General features: G+C 54.3%; 1 protein-coding gene across 1 annotated transcript; it reads right to left on the minus strand.

The window, feature by feature from the left end:
• Nucleotides 1–17807: 17807 nt before the first annotated feature.
• Nucleotides 17808–19480, minus strand: ARL4D (ADP ribosylation factor like GTPase 4D). Its single transcript, XM_060255487.1, has 2 exons — nucleotides 19338–19480; nucleotides 17808–18867 (listed from the first exon to the last, which is right to left on the minus strand). Exon 2 carries the CDS (start codon nucleotides 18805–18807, stop codon nucleotides 18208–18210), a length of 600 nt encoding a protein of 199 aa, XP_060111470.1. The 5' UTR covers nucleotides 18808–18867; nucleotides 19338–19480; the 3' UTR covers nucleotides 17808–18207.
• Nucleotides 19481–21210: the final 1730 nt, after the last annotated feature.

The following is a 21210-nucleotide window of genomic DNA, read 5'->3' on the forward strand; positions in this document are numbered from 1 at the left end:
AATGTTGCTATACTGGCAGGAAAGTGAAATTGTAACCCGTGATGAAGAGAGGGCAGAATTGCTCGATTCCTACTTTTCCTCAGTCTTCTCTTCTGAGGGAAACAGTGCTCAACATAGCAAAAACAGAACTTATAATGAAAGAAGGGAGTTGCCACCTAAGATCAGCATAGCAGTAGTACATAAACACCTAGCTTCTTTAAATGAAACAGAGGGCCAGATGAACTGCATCTAAGAGTACTAAAATAGCTTGCAGATGTAATTTCTGAGCCTCTGGCCATTATTTTTGAGAATTCTTGGAGAACAGGAGAGGTGCCGGAAGATTGGAGGTAGGCAAATGTTGTCCCCATCTTCAAGAAGGGGGGAAAAGGCCATCCGGGTAACTACCGACCCGTCAGCTTGACGTCTATACCTGGAAAAGTTTTAGAACATATCATCAAACCGTCAGTCCTGGAACATTTAGAAAGGATGGATGTAATTACTAAGAGCCAGAATGGGTTTCTTGAGAACTAACCTTATCTTCTTTTTTGAGAAAGTGACCACCTTGCTGGATCAGGGGAATGCTGTAGACATAGTTCATTTTTATTTCAGTAAGGCTTTTTGATAAGGTTCCACATCCCTTGTTGACATGTTGGTAAAATGTGGTTTGGATCCTGTTACCATTAGGTGGATCTATAACTGGCTGATAGTACCCGGAAAGTGCTTGTGAATGGTTCCTCATCCTCTTAGAGAGGAGTGACAAGTGGAGTGCCTCAAGGATCTGTCCTGGGTCCTGTTTTGTTCAACATCTTTATAAATGATTTGGATGAAGGAATAGAGGGAGTGCTTCTTAAATTAGCAGATGATACTAAATTGGGAGGGGTTGCTAACACAGTAGAAGACAGACACAAGATACAAGGTGATCTTGACAGGCTGGAAAACTGGGCAGAAACCATAAAATTAATTTTAACAGAGATAAATGTAAAGTGCTGCATTTAGGTAGGAAAAATCCAATGCATAGTTATAGGATGGGGGAGACTTGTCTTAGCAGTAGTATCTGCAAAAAGGATCTAGGGGTCTTAGTGGACCATACGCTGAACATGAGTCAACAGTGTGATGCGGTGGCTAAAAAGGCAAATGCAATTTTGGGTTGTATCAACAGAAGTATAGTGTCCAGATCACATGAAGTGATGGTATAGCTTTACTCTGTTCTGGTAAGACTTCACCTAGAGTATTGTATTCAGTTTTGGGTGCCACATTTTAAGAAGGATATAAAGCTGGAATGGGTCCAAAGGAGGGTGACGAAGATGGTGAGGGGTCTGGAGACCAAGTCCTTTGAGGAAAGGTTGAAGGAGCTGGGCATGTTTAGCCTGGAGAGGAGGCGGCTGAGCGGTGATATGATCACCATCTTCAAGTACTTGAAGAGCTGTCATATTGAGGATGGGGTGGAATTGTTTTCTGTGTCCCCGGAAGGTAGGACCAGAACCAACAGATTGAAATTCAATCAAAAGAGTTTCCAGCTCAACATTAGGAAGAACTTCCTGACTGTTAGAGCAATTCCTCAGTGGAACAGGCTTCCTCGGGAGGTGGTGGGCTCTCCTTCCTTGGAGGTTTTTAAACAGAGGCTAGATGGCCATCTGACAGCTATATGAATTTAGGGGGAGGTATTTGTGAGTTTCCTGCTGTGCAGGGGGTTGGACCCTGGAGGACCCTTCCAACTCTATAATTCTGTGTGTGGAGGGGGAAGGTCTCTTTTAAATTGCAGATCCAATCACAGCTGTCTGTCCCCCCAAATTATGCTGGTGTACCAGTCGAGTCTATAGCAGGGTTGTCAAACATGTGGGCTGGGAGCTGGATCAGACAGGGGCCTCAGTGGGGTACAGTGCCATGGAGCCCACCCCCAAAGCAGCCATTTTCTCCAGGGGAACTGTCCTCTATTGCAATAAACTGCAATTATGAGAGATCTCCAGGCCCCACCTGGAGGATGGCATCCTAGCAGGGTCCCTGCTTCAGAGGTTATCCCCCTCTGTGAGCTTGCAGGTCTTTCATTGCCTGAAATGTCCCCATGGGAACTGTTAATTCTTTTTGTTGTTGATATGTTGACCATATGTATTGTTAAGAATCCCCAGGGCTGGGCAAGCAAAAGGATCTGACGAGCAGGAAGCAGGATTCCTTTCCACCACCATGCCACCTCGCTCGGTGTGTTGCAGGGCTGCCAGGTCTGTGTTGGGAAATACCTGGAGACTCGGGGGTGGAGCCAGGAGAGAGTGGGGTTTGGGGAGGGGAGGAGCCTCAGTATGGTGCAGTGCCCTAAAGCCCACCCTTCAAAGCAGCCGTTTTCTCCAGGGGAGCTGATCTCTGCCAGTTGGAAATCACTGTAAAAGTGGGAGATCTCCAGGCCCCACCTGGAGGCTGGCAACCCTAGGGGCTGTCACCTAGCTTCTGACTTCTGGTGACCCTGTGAACGAAGGACCTCTTGTGAACAACCTCGCTCACTGAGGGCTGGGACTTCCCTTTCTTGAGAACATCTCTTTGGCATGCAGAAGAGTCCCAGGTTCAATCTCCACTTAAAAGGGTCAGCGGATGTGAAAGACCTCCAGGGGAGACCCAGGATTGGCATTGCCAAGTGCGGAGCAGAGCAGGCTGAAGGTCTGACTCAGCACAAAGCACCTGCCTTGGCAGGACTTCTGTATCCTTCCCTGAGTTCACTCATCACCAGGACTTCCTTCCGGCACAACCCACAAGAGCTAGAAAGCCATGCCAGGGAGCAGCATTCCAAAGCACGGTGGTTGCATTCCGTGACAAACTGGTGTCTCTTGTTTTCTTCAGGCCAGAAGCTTCACCTTGTTGAGTCCATATCCTTCACATCTGATTGGCAGGCCAACTTTCAGGGCATGTACCTCACCTGGCCAAGCGGGGGTGCTAGCAGCGCTTGTTTGATAACCACAAGTGACATCCGGGAAGCTGCCGGAGCAGCCCCAGACTTCTGGTGGAAGAGAGAGGCTCAGAGCACATTTCTTGTTGCACCATCAATGAGGCCTTGGGGGAGGCATAAGTGCAATCGGCAAGCAAAGGCACCCCTTCATTTCTAACAGCAACTGCTTGGGCAATTGGGACATGTGGGTGGTGCCTCCCCATCCTCCCCTTGGACCATATTTGGGGACATCAGCAAGGGAAAGCAAAGCTTCCCAGATAAGCAGCCCAGAGGCTGTGAAATTTCATGGATGCAGAACTCACAGCAGCCTGATCAAGCTGCTGTCCCCCTGACCGCTTTCAGGAATGCTGGGAGGGGAGGGGCTGCAAGGGCTGCACCCTTTGCCTGAGTCCCACCCCCTTCTCCTGCCAGACACCACTGGCCGGAAAAGGATCCCCAGGAAAGGAAGGCCAAGTGGGGAAAGGGAGGGGAGTGTCAAGCATGGTGAAATTCCATTGATAATTGATCGTTTAAGGGTCCTGCCTAACCCGGTCTGCGAAGTATCATGGCGGGTCCCACTTTTCTAGCTTGTTATTCTTTCCCTTCCCCCGTCTTGCTTCATGGCTCATAATTAGAAGTAGTGAGAACAGATACTAAGTAATCAGCACCTTCCCATACATTCTTGTAAGGGGGTGAGAGACATCTGGAGAAAGCAAGGACACGGTCCTGATAACGCTATGGGAATGTAGACATTTAGGATAGTTTATGTGTGAATGCTACCCCGCAGCCCCATCCCTTGGAATCCCTTTGAAGTAAGCCTTAAAAGTATTGTATCAATGTGTATTCAGCATTACCCTCAAGAACCTGTTACCAAAGTATCGGTCTATCAATAAACACAGTCTTTGTATCAACTTCGACTCGTCATTGAACCCGCATGCTTGACAGGGAGACTTAGCTCCACTCCCTCCCTCCCTCCCTCCCTCCCTCCCTCCCTTCCTTCCTTCCTTCCTTCCTTCCTTCCTTCCTTCCTTCCTTCCTTCCTTCCTTCCTTCCTTCCACTGCCCACGGCTGCTGCATCCAGAGAGGAGAGGAGAACATCACTCTCGCACTCCCCAAGCCCCGAGCCTCATGGCCACCCCCTCTGAAGGGGCACAGGTGTCACAAACAACACCCCTGAAATCCCTCCAGAGCACAAGGGGGGAGGGGGAGTTGGTCTCCTTCATCAAGAGTTGCTTCCTGGTTTCCTTTGGAGGAGGGAGGGAGGCCCAAGGCTTGGCAAGATCGAAGAACATGTGGGGCATTTGTGTTAAACCCAAGGGATTGTGGAAAGAACTCTCTTCTGGCTACTTCCCTGGATCAGGATATCTGCCTGGAATGCCAGACTGCCCCCAGAGGCCCTGAATGGCCCATCCTCGCTCTGCCACCCTTTCCCTTCCCCCCCCCACCAATTCCCACAAGGCAGCCTCTTTCCTCACTGAGTGACCCCCAAGCTGAGGGCTCAAGGGGCAGGGGGAGGGGAGGCATCACTCTAGAAGGGGGAGTCCCCAGGCTGTTCCAAGCCCTCAGCTGGGCTTCTGGTGGCCGAGGGGCTTGTGGGTGTGGGAGGGCATCCTGCAAGTCAGCCTGCCCACCCAGCAACCAGGGCTTGGTGTGGCTGCATTCCCACCTCCCGGGAGCTCTTTCGCCTTTCCTCCTGATCCCTCAACACAGGGGAGGGTGCCTCTCTCACGTCCTTGGCCTTGCCTGCCTCGTCACATTCCTGGCTGCTGTTTTCCATCAGGGGAGGTGAGGCGGAACCAAGCTGAGTTGACAGTCAGCATTCTGTTCCAAAGAGGGCGGAATCTCGGAATGGGGAGGTAATTGCCACTTAAGGAAGATTTGGAAGAAGATATTAACCTGCTTCTACTGCCAGCACCTGGCCCAGAGACAGCTCCGACCTGATCAGTCAGCGAGGGAAGCCTGCTGTACATCTGACCTCCGAGCAGCCCCCAGCCCTTCCCTCTGGGTCTTGGCTACTTCTCCACCTGTTCACAAGCAGCTGTTCCTTACTGCTGGGGAAGGGGCTGTTGTCAGGCCACACGCACCCACACCTGCCCCGGGCAGAGAGGGGGCAATAGTCTTCCTGCTGCACTTGCAGCAGCTCCCTGTGTAAAAACCAGGGCACAAATTTCAACCACACCACACACACACCACAAAAGAAGATGGGAGTCTGATAGGAGCCGGAAGCTGCCCTGGCCGACACCTGCCTAGAAGTTGCCACCCTCTCTGTGGGAAGCCTGGCATTGCTGGCTAGCCCAGTCCTATGTGGGGGGGGGGGGGAGGGCTAGAGACAGTCTCTGCCCGAGGGCAGGGGAGCCCTGGGCCAGGTGACTACAGAAGCAGGTGCTGCAAACCTTGCCCAGAGACTCCCAACTCACAAGCCAGCTTCTCTGTGAATCAGAGGCCTCTGTGTTTGTGTGTGTGTGTGTGGGGGGTCTTCTGGAGTAATCCTGCTCCCTTCCTCACCCACAGCCTCCTTTTCTTCCTCACACAATTCCCCCCCCAACTGGTTTTGTTACATCCTTCCCCCCCCCAATTGTAATTTTTCAGCCCTGTCCCTGCCCCATCCCTATGGCCCCACAGCATTGCTCCTTCTGCGGCCGGGGCTCCCACATGCAGCAGAAGGGGACACTGGCATACGCATTCTAGAACTTTGTGGCCCAGAAGGGAGGAACTTAAACCAACCCCTATCATACCCCTGCCAGGGCCAGATGCCTCCAAAATGACATGGCCAGATTGCTGAGGTTCCAGGTTTTACCCCATCTTGGCTCAAACATCCGGGCAAATCACCTCCACCCCACCCCTCGCGTCACAGAGCCTGACTCCATCGCTGCTTCCCAAGAAATCTGAGAGGAGTCTTTGCATAAGCAGGTGGAAAGGAAAGTTCTTGAACTACCTAGAATTTATTTGCCTTTTTTTTTTTTGTATTTTTCAAACTGACTACTTCTTCTAAACAGTGATGAGATGAGATGGCCAATCCCCCGGATGCCTTCCTGGCACCTGATCGCAAGACACAGGTCAGCTGTCAAGTAGACGGATTCAATGACGAGTCAAAGTTGCTACAAAGACTACGTTTATTGATAGACCGTTACTCTGGCTCAAGCCTTCGCTTGAGAAGAATGAAACCAATACATTGATACAGAAGTTTTAAGGTACACTTCAAAGGAATTCCTACAGGGAGGGGGAGCATTCACACATAGCCACAAAGATACATTCCCAGGGTGGTTATCAGACATTTTGGCCTTGGGCTGCCGGATGGTTCTTCCTCCCTCACCAGGTTCTCTGGGAAGGTGCTGATTGCTTTGCTTTCAGTAATTACCAGTCATAAAGCAGAGCGGGGCCAGGAAAAGAGTAATAAACTAGCAGCAATTGGTTCATCATGATTTTGCCCAGGCCTGCTTGTGACAGGCCAAGAACCCATCAGTCTTTGGTCAGAATCAGTCTTTGAATAGCATCATCATGATGCACGGCTGGCCTGTCGTTTAAAATCTTAAAGAGAGAGAATGTTTTTCCTAATAAATGTGAGCTACGTCTATTTTAACTTTTGCTTAAGATTTAAGTCAATACTTTATTTGAACGATTTTTTTATATCTGAAGAAGAGCGCAGCTTAGAACTTGTAGTATTTGACAGCTGAATAAATGTAATTATCCTTGGTGCTTTGGGGGGGGGAGGGGAGCAGAACACCTTGTTTTCTTAGACACAGGTGAAGTAAGAAACCTTCAGCTGGGCAGAAAAGTTTCAGGTGACAGGTGGGGCTCACCTGTAATACCGCTTGCTGTGGAACTAGGGTTGCCAAGTCCAATTCAAGAAATATCTGGGGACTTTGGGGGTGGAGCAAGGGACATTGGGGGTGGAGCCAGGAACAAGGGTGTGACAAGCATCATTGAACTCCAAGGGAGTTCTGGCCATCACATTTAAAGGGACAGCACACCTTTTTAAATGCCTTCCTTCCATAGGAAATAATGAAGGATAGGGGCACCTTCTTTTGGGGCTCATAGAATTGGACCCCTTGGTCCAATCGTTTTGAAACTTGGGGGGTACTTTGGGGAGAGGCACTAGATGCTGTATTGAAAAATTGGTGCATCTACCTCAAAAAACAGCTCCCCCAGAGCCTCCGATACCTCCAGATTAATTCCCCATTATGAGAATCGATCACATAGGGAATAATAAAGTGCCCAGCAGACACTTCCTCCCCCTCCCCCATTTCTAGCGACTCTAAAGCGAGGGATTGGCGTCTCTACTCACAAGTTGCTGCCAACTTCTTCAAAGTAACACAGACACACCATCCCAAGAGGAAGCCTTTCAATCGGAGACTGAAGCCTCCAAAGGTGGAAACTCACACGGTGGCTGTGGGGGCGGGGCTTCCCCCTGCTGGCCAGCTGACTGGGGGTGGGAAGGAGCCTGGGAAAGCGGGAAACCCCCGCTGGGACCTGGGGATTGGCAAGCCTACGTGGAACATTTATCCTCCTTCCCACATAGAATGCCAGCAGTTCAGCAACTGGAGCCCCCAGTCTGCTATGCGAGCGAAAAAACAAATGTGGAATCAAAAGTGATGCATGCGTGCGATTTGACCTGGACACATATTTGCTGTTTGTGAGGCCTCCTCCTCACCTGAAAGCCTCTGAGAGGAAGATTCTGCTGGAAGTAGGGTTGCCAGGTCCCCCCTGGATGCTGGCAGGGGGCGGGGGGCACACGGTAGCCAGCTCCAAGTTGGGCAGCTCCTGGGGATTTGAGGGGCTGAGGCTGGGAGGACCTCAGTAGGGTTCCCTGCCAGAGAGCTCACCCTCCAAAGCAGCCACTTTCTCCCAGGGGCCTGATCTCTCTCGTCTGGAGGCCAGCTGTAATTGGGAGGGGGATCCCCCGGCCCCAGCTGGGAGCTGGCAACCAGAGCCGAAAGCAGCCTCACTTGCAGGGGGCTCAGTCCTACTTTAGGCTGGACACTTCTGTGGGCTCCCCCCTTGGCTTAGCCCCAGTTGTGGGAACTGAGTTAAGCCCTGAGAAGGCAGAGAGGAAGGGCACAGAAGGCCCCTGCCCAAAGACCCTCCCAGGTCAGCCGCTTCTTCCGGAAGAAACCACTTGGAGCTGCCTGGCTGAGTCTTGGGCCTGCTTGGAGCGGGGCTCAGAGCTTGGCCTACTCGTGACAGGAGGGGAACTCTCACCCTTGGACCGCCAGCAAGGGGGATATGAACCAAGATGGGAGCAGATGCTCTGTGTCTCTCCCCACTGTCAGAACTCAAGAACGTCAAACGGATCCCATACTCAGTTACAAAGCTAGGATTTTATTGAAGAGAACTAGGTGCTGGAAAAGGCAAGATAACAGTAATGGCGAGAGCCAGCATCAGCTTGATTTTATACACGTAAAGCAAACATCTCACAAAGCCACAATTCACATCTCAGGGCGCAGCTGTCTTCTCACCATCACTATCAGTAGAGAGGATGCCTCCCTACTTCGAAGGCCATGCTGTTCGGCTTCAAAGGGTCCCAGTGTGAGAATGTGCAGAGACAAGACATAATTCATTCTACAGCCCCAAATATTTTGGATACCAGTGGGGCAAGGTTAATTACTATTCAGGCACTCTGGGTTAAGCAGAGGTTACAACATGGAGTCAGTTTGGTTCAGTTACAATACAGCTTTAAGGCACAGTAAAACTACCATACAGCATTGGTCACATTATAGGGGACCAGCAGCAAAGATACAAGTTCTGACATACTGCCCCCCCTAAGCGCCCCCTCCCGCGGGACCGACCTTGGGCTTGTGCGGGTACAGTAGGTGAAACTTTTTCAGCAGTTGCGGAGCCACTACGTTCTGAGATTCGACCCACTCGTCACAGCTCGGGGGGAAGTGTTTCCACCTGATCAAATAATACAGTTTCCCCCGTTTGACTTTGGAGTCCAGGATCTCCTGGACTTCATGGTGACTCTGACCCCTCACTGTCGTCGGAGGGGGCGGTGGGGCCCTGGGATGGAAGGACGTAGCACCAGGGTCTTTCCGAAGCAAGCTGCAATGAAAAACAGGATGGATCTTACTTAGAGACTTGGGTAGTTCGAGTTCTACCGTTACTTTATTTATTACCCTTTTGATTTTGAAAGGTCCGAGGAACTTCAGGGCCAGTTTGCGACAGGACTGAGGAAGGGGGAGGTTTTTTGTTGACAGGAAAACTGTATCCCCCACCTTTAGGTCCCACTCCGGAGAGTGTTTTTTGTCAAATTGTTTTTTGTATGCTTTTTTCGCTTCTTCCAGGTTTTCCTGAATTCCCTTCCAGCCTTCACGAAGTCCCTCCCACCACTGTTGGCACGATGTCGGTTGGGATGGGCTAGCTGGGAGGGCGAGCGTGGGGAACGGCTTGCCCTCGTAACCATTGATGATTTGAAAAGGGGAGGTTTTGGTTGAGCTATGGAGGCTATTGTTGTAGCCGTATTCTGCAAAGGGGAGGAGGTCTACCCAGTTGGACTGTTGGAAATTAATGAAGCAGCGGAGGTATTGCTCAAGAAGGCCATTAACCCTCTCCGTCTGTCCGTCCGACTGGGGGTGGTAGGCAGAACTCAATCCCTGCTCAATACCAGCCAGTTTGCAGAACTCCCGCCAGAAGTTGGCAACGAACTGTGTTCCGCGGTCACTAATGACCTTGTCTGGGAATGAGTGTAGGCGTACAATGTGAGTGAAAAAGAGCTGGGCGAGTTTTTTAGCGGTAGGTAATTGTTTGCAAGGAATGAAGTGAGCCTGCTTTGAAAAGGTATCGACTACGACCAAGATGACTGTTTTGCCCTGCGAAGGCGGGAGCTCCACAATGAAGTCCATGGAGACTACCGACCAAGGTCGGGTGGCCGTAGGGAGGGGGACTAGGTGGCCCGGAGGTTTGCCCCCCCTCCGTTTTGCCATGAGGCACGTGGGACATGAGAGTACAAACTCTGAAACGTCTCTTTTCATTTTTGGCCACCAAAATTGGCGGGTGAGCAAGTTGAGCGTTTTAACATAGCCAAAGTGGCCGGCCAAGCGACTTGCGTGGCAGCGGTCCAAAACCTCTTTCCTGAGCGGATCGGGCACATAGATTTTTTCATTATGTAACCAGAGCCCGTTCTCGGCTTTGACCAAGTTGGGGGGGCGGTCAGCCTCTTGTTTGTACTCCGAGAGGAATCGAGAAAGTAATTCTAAGTCCGGAGGCTCGGTCTGTTTGCCGGAGCGGGTGGTGACCCCCCCCGCGATGGCTGAGGGGGAAATTAGCGAGTCCACCACCTCCTCCCTAAGACTGTCATGTTGGGGCAGGCGGGAAAGGGCGTCCGCTAAAAAGTTCTTTGAGCCTGGGATGTGTTTCAGCACAAAGTCAAACTTTGCAAAGAAGCCTGCCCACCGGATCTGTTTTGCAGTCATTTTGCGACGCCCAGTGAGGGCTTCCAGGTTTTTGTGATCGGTCCAAATTTCGAAGGGGACTCTTGCTCCTTCAAGCCAGGAGCGCCAGGTCTTTAAGGCAAACATGACTGCAAACGCTTCTTTGTCCCAGACTGACCAGTTTCTTTGTTCATTGGAAAATTTCCTGGAAATATAGGCACATGGTCGGAGCGCCCCATCCTCCCCCCTCTGCATTAATATGGCTCCTACAGCGGCGTCGGAGGCGTCGCATTGGACCACGAAGGGCTTTAGTTCGTCAGGGTGCGCTAGCACGGGTTCGGAGGTGAAGAGGCGTTTTAGCTCCGTGAAAGCTTTTTGACAGTCCGGCGTCCACGTTAGGCGTGCGCCGGGTTTTTTAGCCTCGTCACCTTTCCCTTTGGTTTTGAGGAGTTCTGTAAGGGGGAGCATGACCGTGGCGAACCCCTTTATGAAGTCGCGGTAAAAGTTAGCGAACCCGATAAAACTTTGTAACTGCTTGCGGGTTCGAGGGGGTTCCCAGTCTAACACCGCTTGGACCTTTGCGGGGTCCATGGACAATCCCTCCCCCGACACCCGGAAGCCCAAATAATCAAGTTCGGTCTTGTGGAATTCACATTTCGACAGTTTGGCATACAGTTTGTGTTTACAAAGGGTGCTTAACACTTTTCTGACCAAAGGCACATGAGACTTTAGATCTTGTGAATAGATAATGATGTCATCAAGGTACACTACCACCCCCTTGAACAGGAAGTCCCGCAGCACTTCATTGATAAAGTTCATAAAAACGCCCGGGGCTCCCTGTAGCCCAAACGGCATGACAAGGTACTCAAATTGTCCCAGTGGGGTGTTGAAGGCTGTTTTCCATTCGTCTCCCTCTTTGATGCGGACGCGGAAGTACGCGTCCCGGAGGTCGAGTTTGGTAAATATTTTCCCCTTTGCTACAGTGTTTAACAAGTCCTTTATCAACGGGATCGGGTAGGCGTTGGACATGGAAATCCCGTTTATCGCACGAAAATCTGTGCAAAGTCTAAGCGACCCGTCCTTTTTCTTTCGGAATAGGACGGGGGCGGCATGGGGGGCTGTGGCCGGTCGAATAAAACCACGCTTTAGATTTTTGTCCAAAAACTTTCGGAGTTCCGCCTTCTCCGCCCAACCCATGGAGTACAGTTTCGCTTTGGGAAGCTGCTGCCCGGGGATTAGCTCAATGGCGCAGTCTGTATGGCGGTGGGGCGGTAGTTCATCCGCTTCCTTCTCGCTAAATGCCAGCTTTAAGTCTCGGTACTCCTTGGGGATGGAGGCGACTTCCTCAAGTGTGAGGCACGCCCGCATGTTTTGGGGGGGGGCGTGCGGCCCCCACTCGGGGCGCCAGTGGTGATGCTCGCACCTCCAATCTGGGAACCGGACGATCTGTTCCTCCCACCTTATATCGGGTTGGTGGCGGGCGAGCCAGGCTGAGCCAACTACCACGTCGAAAGAGCAGGAGGGGGCAATTACGAAAGTTTCAATTCCCCAATGCTCCTCGGTCCCTACCGGGACTGCCTGAGTTTCTAAAACACATGGTTCCCCCCTCATGGGCCCCCCGTCCATTTGCTGGAACTGCATCGGTTGTGGCAGGGGCGAAGTGGCTAATCCCAGCGCCTCAACTAGGCGGGGGGTGATCAAGTCCCTGTTACACCCTGAGTCGATTAGTGCTCGGGCGTGCATGAATCTCTTTAGGTTCGGGTTTAGGAGGGTAACGGCCATAAAAAGTAAACCCCCATTTGCTCTCACCGTGAGGAGTGCCGGCTGTTGCTGGACCTGCTTTGCGGCACCCATTAAAGCAGGTCGCTGTCGTTTCCCGCCGACTCGGTGTCATCCGACTCCTCGGTCGATTCTTCGACTGCCGCCAGGCTGGTGGTAAAATCCTCGTCAGTCGCCAAGGAAGTGGCGACGGAGCCCCGACTGGGCTCCTTCGACCGGCTGCTCTTCTTCTTCTTCGGGCCCGGGGTGGTTGGCCGCGCCGTGGGTGGCGTGGATCCCGCTTTCCCAGGGCAGTTAGCAGCAAGATGATTTGGGTCCCCGCATTGGAAGCATTTGCGGGCGGGAGACGGGGTGGAGGTCGTCGGGGCCTTCTTCCCTTCAGATTTAGTTGGGGTGTGTTTGGCTCCCTTTCTCGCTAGTTGCTGTCTCCTCATCCCCACGTGTTGGAGGTTGGTCTCCACCTCCCCGGCCAGTTGGATCCAGCCGACCAGCGTATCGGGCCTTCCCTGACTGTAACAGCGGTCGAGGATGCTCGGATTCAACCCGTTGATGAACGCGGTGTATTTCATGACCTCGTTCCATCCCCTTGCTGCCGCGCAGTACCCCAGGAATTCGGTGGCGTACTCGCGGGTGGAGCGGTTGCCCTGTTCGATGCGTTGGAGGGCAGCGACCGCCTTCTCCTCCCGTAAGGGATCTCCATACTGGCGGAGCATCGCATGCAGGAACCCTGCCACGGTAGCTAATTCGGGCTTTCTTCCCATGAAGAGCCCCACGTACCACTTGCGGGCCGCCCCTCTCAGTCGAGACGCTATGTGGTACACTCGGCTGGCTTCGGTCGGGTAATCGGCACCCCAGTGGGTGAAGAATGTGTCGCACTGGATAGTAAAGTATTCCACGTCCTCCGGATTCCCATCGAACGTAATCTTCAACTCTCTTCCCCGTCCCTCGGCCCCACCTGGCGCTCGCGGCGCCCCAGGCGGCGGCGCTGGGCCCGGTATGGCCGGCGGGATCGGGACGGGTGGCGCAGGCGGCGCCGGGGCGGCCGGGGCCCCTGGTGCAGGTGGCGCTGGCGGTGCCGGAGCCGGCGGAGCCGGAGGTGCCGGGGCTGCTGGGCCCACCGGGGCCGGCGGCGCCGGGGCGGCCGGAGCTTGCGGGGCGGGGGCCGGTGGGGCGACGGGCGGCTGCCCCAGTGGCAACACTCCATACGGTATCCCCAGGACCGCGGTTTGCAAGGTGCGGAGCTGGTCGTGGATAGCGCCCAGGTTCTGCTGCATCTCCTCGGCCATCGTCACGCGGGAGCGGTGCACGTCGCCGTGGATCTCCCGCACCCAATCGAATAATTCGTTGCGGAGGGTCCGGATCGGGTCCTCCCCCCCTCGGGGCTCCGCGCCCTCCGCCTGGCCCTCGTCGTCGTCTCCTGCCCCTCCTTCGCCCAACATGCTTCGGTACCGCTGCTCTGCGGCGTCGATGGCTGCCGTGGACTTCCGTGGGCTCCAGGTTCGCGGAGCCGGGAAAGCGGCGTCGACCGAGAAGGGCGCTGGAACCTTAATTTTGCGTCGGACCCCCGTCACGTTTGGGTCGAGCGGCGGGTCCTCCGATGGGGTGGTGGGCTCTCCGTCGTCTGGTACTTTTGCCGCCATCGGGCCAAGCCTCCAGTACAGATAAGCCACGAACAATGGGATTACTGTTATAATGTCAGAACTCAAGAACGTCAAACGGATCCCATACTCAGTTACAAAGCTAGGATTTTATTGAAGAGAACTAGGTGCTGGAAAAGGCAAGATAACAGTAATGGCGAGAGCCAGCATCAGCTTGATTTTATACACGTAAAGCAAACATCTCACAAAGCCACAATTCACATCTCAGGGCGCAGCTGTCTTCTCACCATCACTATCAGTAGAGAGGATGCCTCCCTACTTCGAAGGCCATGCTGTTCGGCTTCAAAGGGTCCCAGTGTGAGAATGTGCAGAGACAAGACATAATTCATTCTACAGCCCCAAATATTTTGGATACCAGTGGGGCAAGGTTAATTACTATTCAGGCACTCTGGGTTAAGCAGAGGTTACAACATGGAGTCAGTTTGGTTCAGTTACAATACAGCTTTAAGGCACAGTAAAACTACCATACAGCATTGGTCACATTATAGGGGACCAGCAGCAAAGATACAAGTTCTGACACCCACCCCAAACCCGGATTGTCCAGGCTAGCCCGATCTTGTCAGCCCTGGCAAGTATTTGGAAGGGCGGCCTCCAAGGAATACCAGGGGCGCGATGCTGAGGCAGGCAGTAGCAAACCACCCCTGAAACATCTCTTCCCTTAAAAAAACAAGTCTAGCGCACCTCTTAGTGGTGCATAATGCAAAAAGAGCTGGAACGTCTGGCTGCCAGGCAATGTTAAGATCTCCTGGCTATGTTAAACACAAGGCCATACAATCGGAACAATACACACGCACACACTGCTGAGTGACCACAGTAGGGTTGCCAGGTCCCCAAAGTGAGCGGTGACTCTACCTGAAGAAGTGAGCAGTAAATCATGAAAGCGCCTCCCTTAGATCCCTACTGAGCACTGGCAGGGGCGTAAGGTTGCTACCTCCAAGTTGGGAAATTCCTGGAGATTTGGGGATGGAGCCTGGGGAAGACAGGGGTCATAGAGGCCACCCTCCAAAGCATCCATTTTCTCCAAGCAAACTGATCTCTGTAGTGTGGAGGTGAGTTGTAATTCTGGGAGATCACCTGGGAGCTGGCATCTGTGGACTAAAGCCATCTCCCCCTGCCACAACACACATACAGAGCCCAGAGTCGCAGGGCATGGCCAACCAGGCACCCTTCGGATTTCAGGAATCCAGGATCACTGGGGAGGAGGAGGCCCTTCTTCCCTGGAGGCAGGCAGGGCCCACCCATCCCCTGAGACACAGTAGGCACAGGCCCTATGGCCCAGGGTACTTTTAGGGGTCCACAAAAATGTTTTCTTTTTAAATCAGAAGGGGAAAAATGAACTTTCAGGGTCAAATTTTTTTTTAATTTTTTTCTCACATCAGAAAAAAAATTTGATATTTTAGGGCCCAGTAAAATTTATTAATTTTTGCCTAAAACAGAAAAAAACGACGTATTTACAGTGATATAAAAACGACAAAGGCAAATGTGCTCAGGGCCCACGGAGGTAATTCTGGGGGGCTAGAGGCAGGGCTCTGACCCCAACCTGTTCCTGAGAGAGGCTCTGTTTTAGAGGGGAGGGATGGTGGCTCAGTGGTAGAGCATCTGCTTGGTAAGCAGAAGGTCCCAGGTTCAATCCCTGGCATCTTCAACTAAAAGGGTCCAGGCAAATAGGTGTGAAAAACCTCAGCTTGAGACCCTGGAGAGCCATGAATGGGGCTGTGGCTCAGTGGTAGAGCATCTGCTTGGGAAGCAGAAGGTCCCAGGTTCAATCCCTGGCATCTTCAACTAAAAGGGTCCAGGCAAATAGGTGTGAAAAACCTCAGCTTGAGACCCTGGAGAGCCATGAATGGGGCTGTGGCTCAGTGGTGGAGCATCTGCTTGGGAAGCAGAAGGTCCAAGCTTCAATCCCTGGCATCTCCAAAAAAGGGTCCAGGCAAAGAGGTGTGAAAAACCTCAGCTTGAGACCCTGGAGAGCTGCTGCCAGTCTGAGGAGACAATACTGACTTCGATGGACCGAGGGTCTGATTCAGTATAAGGCAGCTTCATATGTTCATGTTCAATTCTGCCAAGGGAGGCAAAGCGCCAGTGCAGGGGCTCACCCTGGGCATGGCACACTCGAGGCTACCTCTGGATATGCCCTTATGTAACCAGCTGCCCTCAATTCTCTGAGCTAAGCAGTGGGATTACTGGCACAGGCAGGCTCCCAGCTGCAGAGGGGGGGGCTCTCTTGTCCAGCATCCTCCCTAGCCTCCATTCGGGGTTGCTGGCGAGGTCACAGCCTGGCCAAGGAAACCTCTTCTGCAGCCTGTTCCCTTCACTCCATAGCCCCACCTGGTCTCCAGGGCACTACTGGCTCCAGAGCAAGGGCACCGTGGGGAATGCCCATGACAACTCTCAGGCAGGCAGAGGGGGACAACAGCTGAGGGAAGCAAAATGTCAGAGAGCGCCTGTGCAGAATGCCTTTTACTTACCACACTGCTGAGCAGATTGGATCCCAGCTAACCCTTCCATCCGTGCAAGGGGAGTTCGAATTTCCATGCACAGCGGACCTCTGACTTCTCCCAAGCTCTTCCTTCAGATTGGCACAGGGGAAGGGGGAGGACTTCAATTTGCAGAGGGTTGGGGGAGGCAGGAAGGAATGCAGCTTTGCAACCATCCCCCCCCCCACCACATCCGAGAGAGTGCCGGGAAACTGGTTCCCAGAAGGCACGATTCCCAAGCAGACACAACATCCCACCTTGGCCGGGAGAACAGCCAGGAGACGGCCTCTTCGAACAAACTCAACAAGACCCTCCTCTTCTAGGCACGGCTCAGCCTGCAACCTCTTCTCCAAGCAGGGAGGGCCCTTAAACCAAAGGGCCTGTGCTGTGCCTGGGTGGCGTGTGCAGGGCTCACTGGGTGAGGCTGGCAGGAAGACACCTTCATGGGACAGAAAGCCCCTCCAGGGCTTAAGCCTTGGCCCTTCTGCTTGGGAGAGAGCACAAGGCCCGTGGACCAGAATCCTGCACCCAGGTAGCCCACGACTAAGTCCGCCTACCTTTCTGGGTTTGCTTTAAAGTGGAGGGGGCCCTTCAAGTGTAACTGGGGTCATGGGGCTGGGCTGTTTACACAGCGTGGAGTGGGGAAGCAAGAGGCATTGACATTTCTCCCACTGCAGGGCAAATGGGGGGAGGGGTTGCAATGATGAAATTTGGCGGCGGGGGGGGGGAAGAGATGGTTAATCCAAACCCCACCCCGCACACAAACACTACTTGCAGACAAGCTTGTCGTCTCCAGCTGCGTTTTTTAAAAATCTGTGATCCTTTCTTTATCCCCACCCCCATTCCCAGGCTTGCCTCATCTGCCCTGAAAGGTGCAAGTTGCCTTTGGTCTCTCTGGCCAACAGGTGGGGAGGGGGCTTGTATGCCAAATAAGAACCCCTGCGGAGAGGAACACAAAACACAGCCAGAGCACCTGCCAAGGCCCAGCCAGGCCCCTCCCTTCGGGCTCACGAGCGAGCTGGTGCTAGTTTGTGCTGGATCCAGCAGCTGTCCATCTCCAGAGCCGGAACCCATCCGAACAAGTTGTTGGACGCTTGGAAGGCTGATGGCCGCTTTGTCTGCCTTTGATGCCCCTGGAATCTCAGGGAATGAATCCCACAGCCCCCGCCCCACTCCCAGTCAGTTAACACAGACTCCTGCCCCTTCTCTGCCTGCCCCAAAGGCAAACATGAAGAGTTCCAGGTCTCCCCAAGGGGGGGGATTCCCAGCAGACCTAAACCATTTCTTAGATGGAGAGAGGAAAGGGCCCTGTAAGAGACCCTGCCTGGGACAGCATCCAGTGTTGCCTTCTGGCAATCACAGCTGTCGCTCCCTTGTGTGGAGCTGAGGGAAGGACACGTGAGGCAACCGCTGAAACCGCCTGGAGGGAGCTGCAGCATCTTCGGAAGGCTGAGCCTAGCCCGCCCTTCCCAGAAAGGAAACTCTCCTTCCAACTGCCACGCAAGCAACTTCATCTCCGAAACTCAGCCGTGCCTTTTCCAGCCGTTCTTTATCTCCCGCTCACACCCAGGAAAGCCGAAATCCCCCACCCACCTCCACCGCTCCACTCCACGCAGAAAGTTACAAAGCGACTTGGTTTCATTTTGCAAACTGCCTCTTTAATAATTTAGGTTTTGCTTCTTTACAAACACACACACACACACACGCATACACCCCAGGAGCTCACAAAGACATTTGTAAAAAAAGATACCCATGAGTGCTGGGCACTCATACCCAAAGGGGCTGTGTGTTCTTGGGATGACTCCCCCTTCCTCTCCCATGGAGCTCACCGCCACCTATGCACAGGCTATGCACCTATGCACAGGCTATGCACAGGCTCCACAAGTCCAAACATTCAAGACCACCCAAAGGGAAACCAGAACTTCCCCTTTCACAGTCCAGGGATGGTCCAAAAGAGGTCAACCTTGGGGTGTCTTAGAGGTGCCGAAAGTCCCCCAAGTGGCAGGATTGCCCCTCTGGATGGCTACCCTGTCTTCTCAGCACCTATTTTTGCTGTAACGGAGGAGTTTTTTGCGCCGGAGGATCATCTCGTGGAGCTTCTCTAGACCCTGCGGAAGTCCCAGGCCGCTGAGGGCGCTGCAGCCCTGGATGTGGCTCAGGGTGGAAGCCCCCAGTTCGTGCAGGCCGAGGCCCTTCTCCACCTCTGCGACCGAAAGCGCCTCGGCTGCATCCTGCTTGTTGGCCAGCACCAGCACAGGTACCCCTTGGTTGTCCGAGGCCCGGGCGATTCTGTGCAGCTCCACCCGAGCCTCTTCCAGGCGCTCGGCCTCTGTCGAGTCCACCACAAAGACCAGCCCGTCGGTGCAGCGCGTGTAGGACTTCCACAGCGGCCGCAGCTTCTCCTGCCCGCCCACATCCCACACTTGGAAGGTGATGGCCCGAGAGCCCCCCAGCGGCACCCGGATCTTCTCCATGTTGAAGCCTTTGGTGGGCACGCTCTTGACAAACTCCTGGAACTTCAGGCGGTAGAGCAGCGAGGTCTTGCCCGCGGCATCCAGCCCCACCACCACCACGTGCAGGGCCTGCAGAGGGGGCAGGAAGGGAGCCAAGGGCAGCGGCGCCAGCTGGTTTCCCATCCTCCACCCGAGGAGACGGGCTCGGCCACAGGATCGGGACCGCTCACGGCACCTGCAAAACTGGGGCGACAAGAGCACAAAGACAACATCAACACGAGCACTGCGCGGTCCCGCCTTGCCCTTTTGCCAGGCAGAACTAAAACACTGGTTGCCAACTCTTGACTCCCCATAATACACATGGAGTCTGTTCCTGCTTCTAGTGGACGGCTGTGTGTGTGTGTGTGTGTGTTTGTGAAAGTGCACACACACACATACACACACACCACCACTGAGGGCCACACATCTCTGCCCCTGGGCGACCCTCCCTTGCAGCTGCCGCCGATGCCACCTTCCAGTTGCCCGTCGAAACTGGGCTTGGGGGATTTGGGTCTCCCTCCCCCGATTAAAGGAGGAAGCCACGGGCATGCAGAAGGAAGGGAGAGAGCCCCACTTCCATCCTGGCCCCCCCCCCCCCCAAGCAGCCCAGCTGCTCCCCAAGCCCCCCCTCCCGGCGGGGCAGTGGCACCCCCAGGCCCCGCCGCTGCTCTCACCTGCTGCCGCCCCCGCCATGGCCCCGCCGCTGCTCTCCTCTCTGCGGCCGCCGGGCTGGAGCGAGCGAGGCCGGGCAGGCGGCCCTTCCACAGCCCGCCCCGCCGTCACGTGTGGCTGCGCCGTCGAGGCGGCTCCTCCTTCCTGCCTTCCTGCCTTGGGCTGGCTGCAGAAGATGCGCCACCCAAACGCGCCCTTTTCGCCCAGCCACCTCCAGGGGCAAGCCGCAGAGCTCTGCCTAGAATGCCAGCTGCCCTTGGACTCCTCCTCCGCCTCCTCTGCTCGGGGGCTCCGAGCCCCTTCCCCTAGGGTTGCCAATCCCCAGGTGGGGGCAGGGGATCCCCCGGTTTGGAGGCCCTCCCCCCTTCAGGGACGTCAGAGAGCGGGGGGGGGGGAGGGGAAGGGAATGTCTGCTGGGAACTCTGTTATCCCTATGGAGATTTATTCCCATAGAAATTAATGGAGAATTGATCCGTGGGTATCTGGGGCTCTGGGGGGGCTGTTTTTTGGGGTAGAGGCACCAAATTTTCAGTATAGCATCTAGTGCCTCTCCTCAAAATACCCCCCAAGTTTCAAAAGGATTGGACCAGGGGGTCCAATTCTATGAGCCCCAAAAAAGGTGCCCCTATCCTTCATTATTTCCTACAGAAGGAAGGCAATGAAAAGGTGTGCCGTCCCTTTAAATGTGATGGCCAGAACTCCCTTTGGAGTTCGGTGATGCTTGTCATAGCCTTGATCTTGGCTCCACCCCAATGTCTCCTGGCTCCACCCCCAAAGTCCCCAGATATTTCTTGAATTGGATTTGGCAACCCTAAGAGAATCCCTATCCCTTACCAGTTTTGAGTGTCAGCTGTGGTCAAACAGTAGTCTGTAGAATCCGAAGCCATAGTCTTCTGGTTAGGAACCCATCGAGTGCCTTGAAAGGCATTAAAGTTTCTGAAGAAGAGACTGATAATGCTAAGAGGATATATTAGTGGCTAAAGAGTAGGGTTGCCAATCCCCAGGTGGGGGCAGGGGATCCCCCGGTTTGAAGGCCCTCCCCCCCGCTTCAGGGTCGTCAGAAAGCAGAGGGAGGGGAGGGAAATGTCTGCTGGGAACTCTGTTATTCCCTATGGAGATTTATTCCCATAGAAAATCATGGAGAATTGATCCGCGGGTATCTGGGGCTCTTGGGGGGGGGGCTGTTTTTTGGGGTAGAGGCACCAAATTTTCAGTACAGCATCTAGTGCCTCTCCCCCAAAGTATCCCCCAAGTTTCAAAACGATTGGACCAGGGGATCCAATTCTATGAGCCCCCAAAGAAGGTGCCCCTATCCCTTATTTCCTATGGAAGGAAGGCATTTTAAAAGGTGTGCCGTCCCTTTCAATGTGAGGGCCAGCACTCCCTTTGGAGTTCCATGATGCTTGTCACAGCCTCGCTCTTGGCTCCACCCCCAAAGTCTCCCGGCTCCACCCCCAAAGTCCCCAGCTAGTTCTTGCATCGGACTTGGCAACCTCCCTTCCCCAGCCAGGCCCGGTGCTCTTCCTCCCCGAGGCAGGGGGCGCGGCGCTTTGCAGCCCCCTGGCGGCCAGGATCGTCGGCGCTCGCTGAGCCGGGCCGGGCGGTTGCCGGGTAGCGCGGCGTCCCTTGTGAGGTCCGAGGGCGAGGCCGCCCCGACGGCGGCGCTGCAGGCAGGCAGGCAGACGGGCGCTGCGGGCGGCACCATGGCCGCCTACCACTGGGAAGCGCGGCGCAGGCAGATGCAGCTGGAGCGCCGGCTGCGGCTGCAGCAGGTGGGTGGGTGGGTGCGCGGGGCTGCGGTGCATGCATGCAGCCGCTGCCGCCCGGGGAGGGGGCTCGGGCCAAGCAGCCAGGCCTGGTCAGAGCGCTCCAATC

The sequence above is a fragment of the Heteronotia binoei genome, chromosome 15 (genome assembly GCF_032191835.1).
Source record: "Heteronotia binoei isolate CCM8104 ecotype False Entrance Well chromosome 15, APGP_CSIRO_Hbin_v1, whole genome shotgun sequence".
Lineage (NCBI taxonomy): Eukaryota > Metazoa > Chordata > Lepidosauria > Squamata > Gekkonidae > Heteronotia > Heteronotia binoei.

Excerpts from the sequence above, each read along its gene's own strand:
- ARL4D (XM_060255487.1), bottom strand. The coding sequence starts at position 18,807 with ATGGGAAACCAGCTGGCGCCGCTGCCCTTGGCTCCCTTCCTGCCCCCT.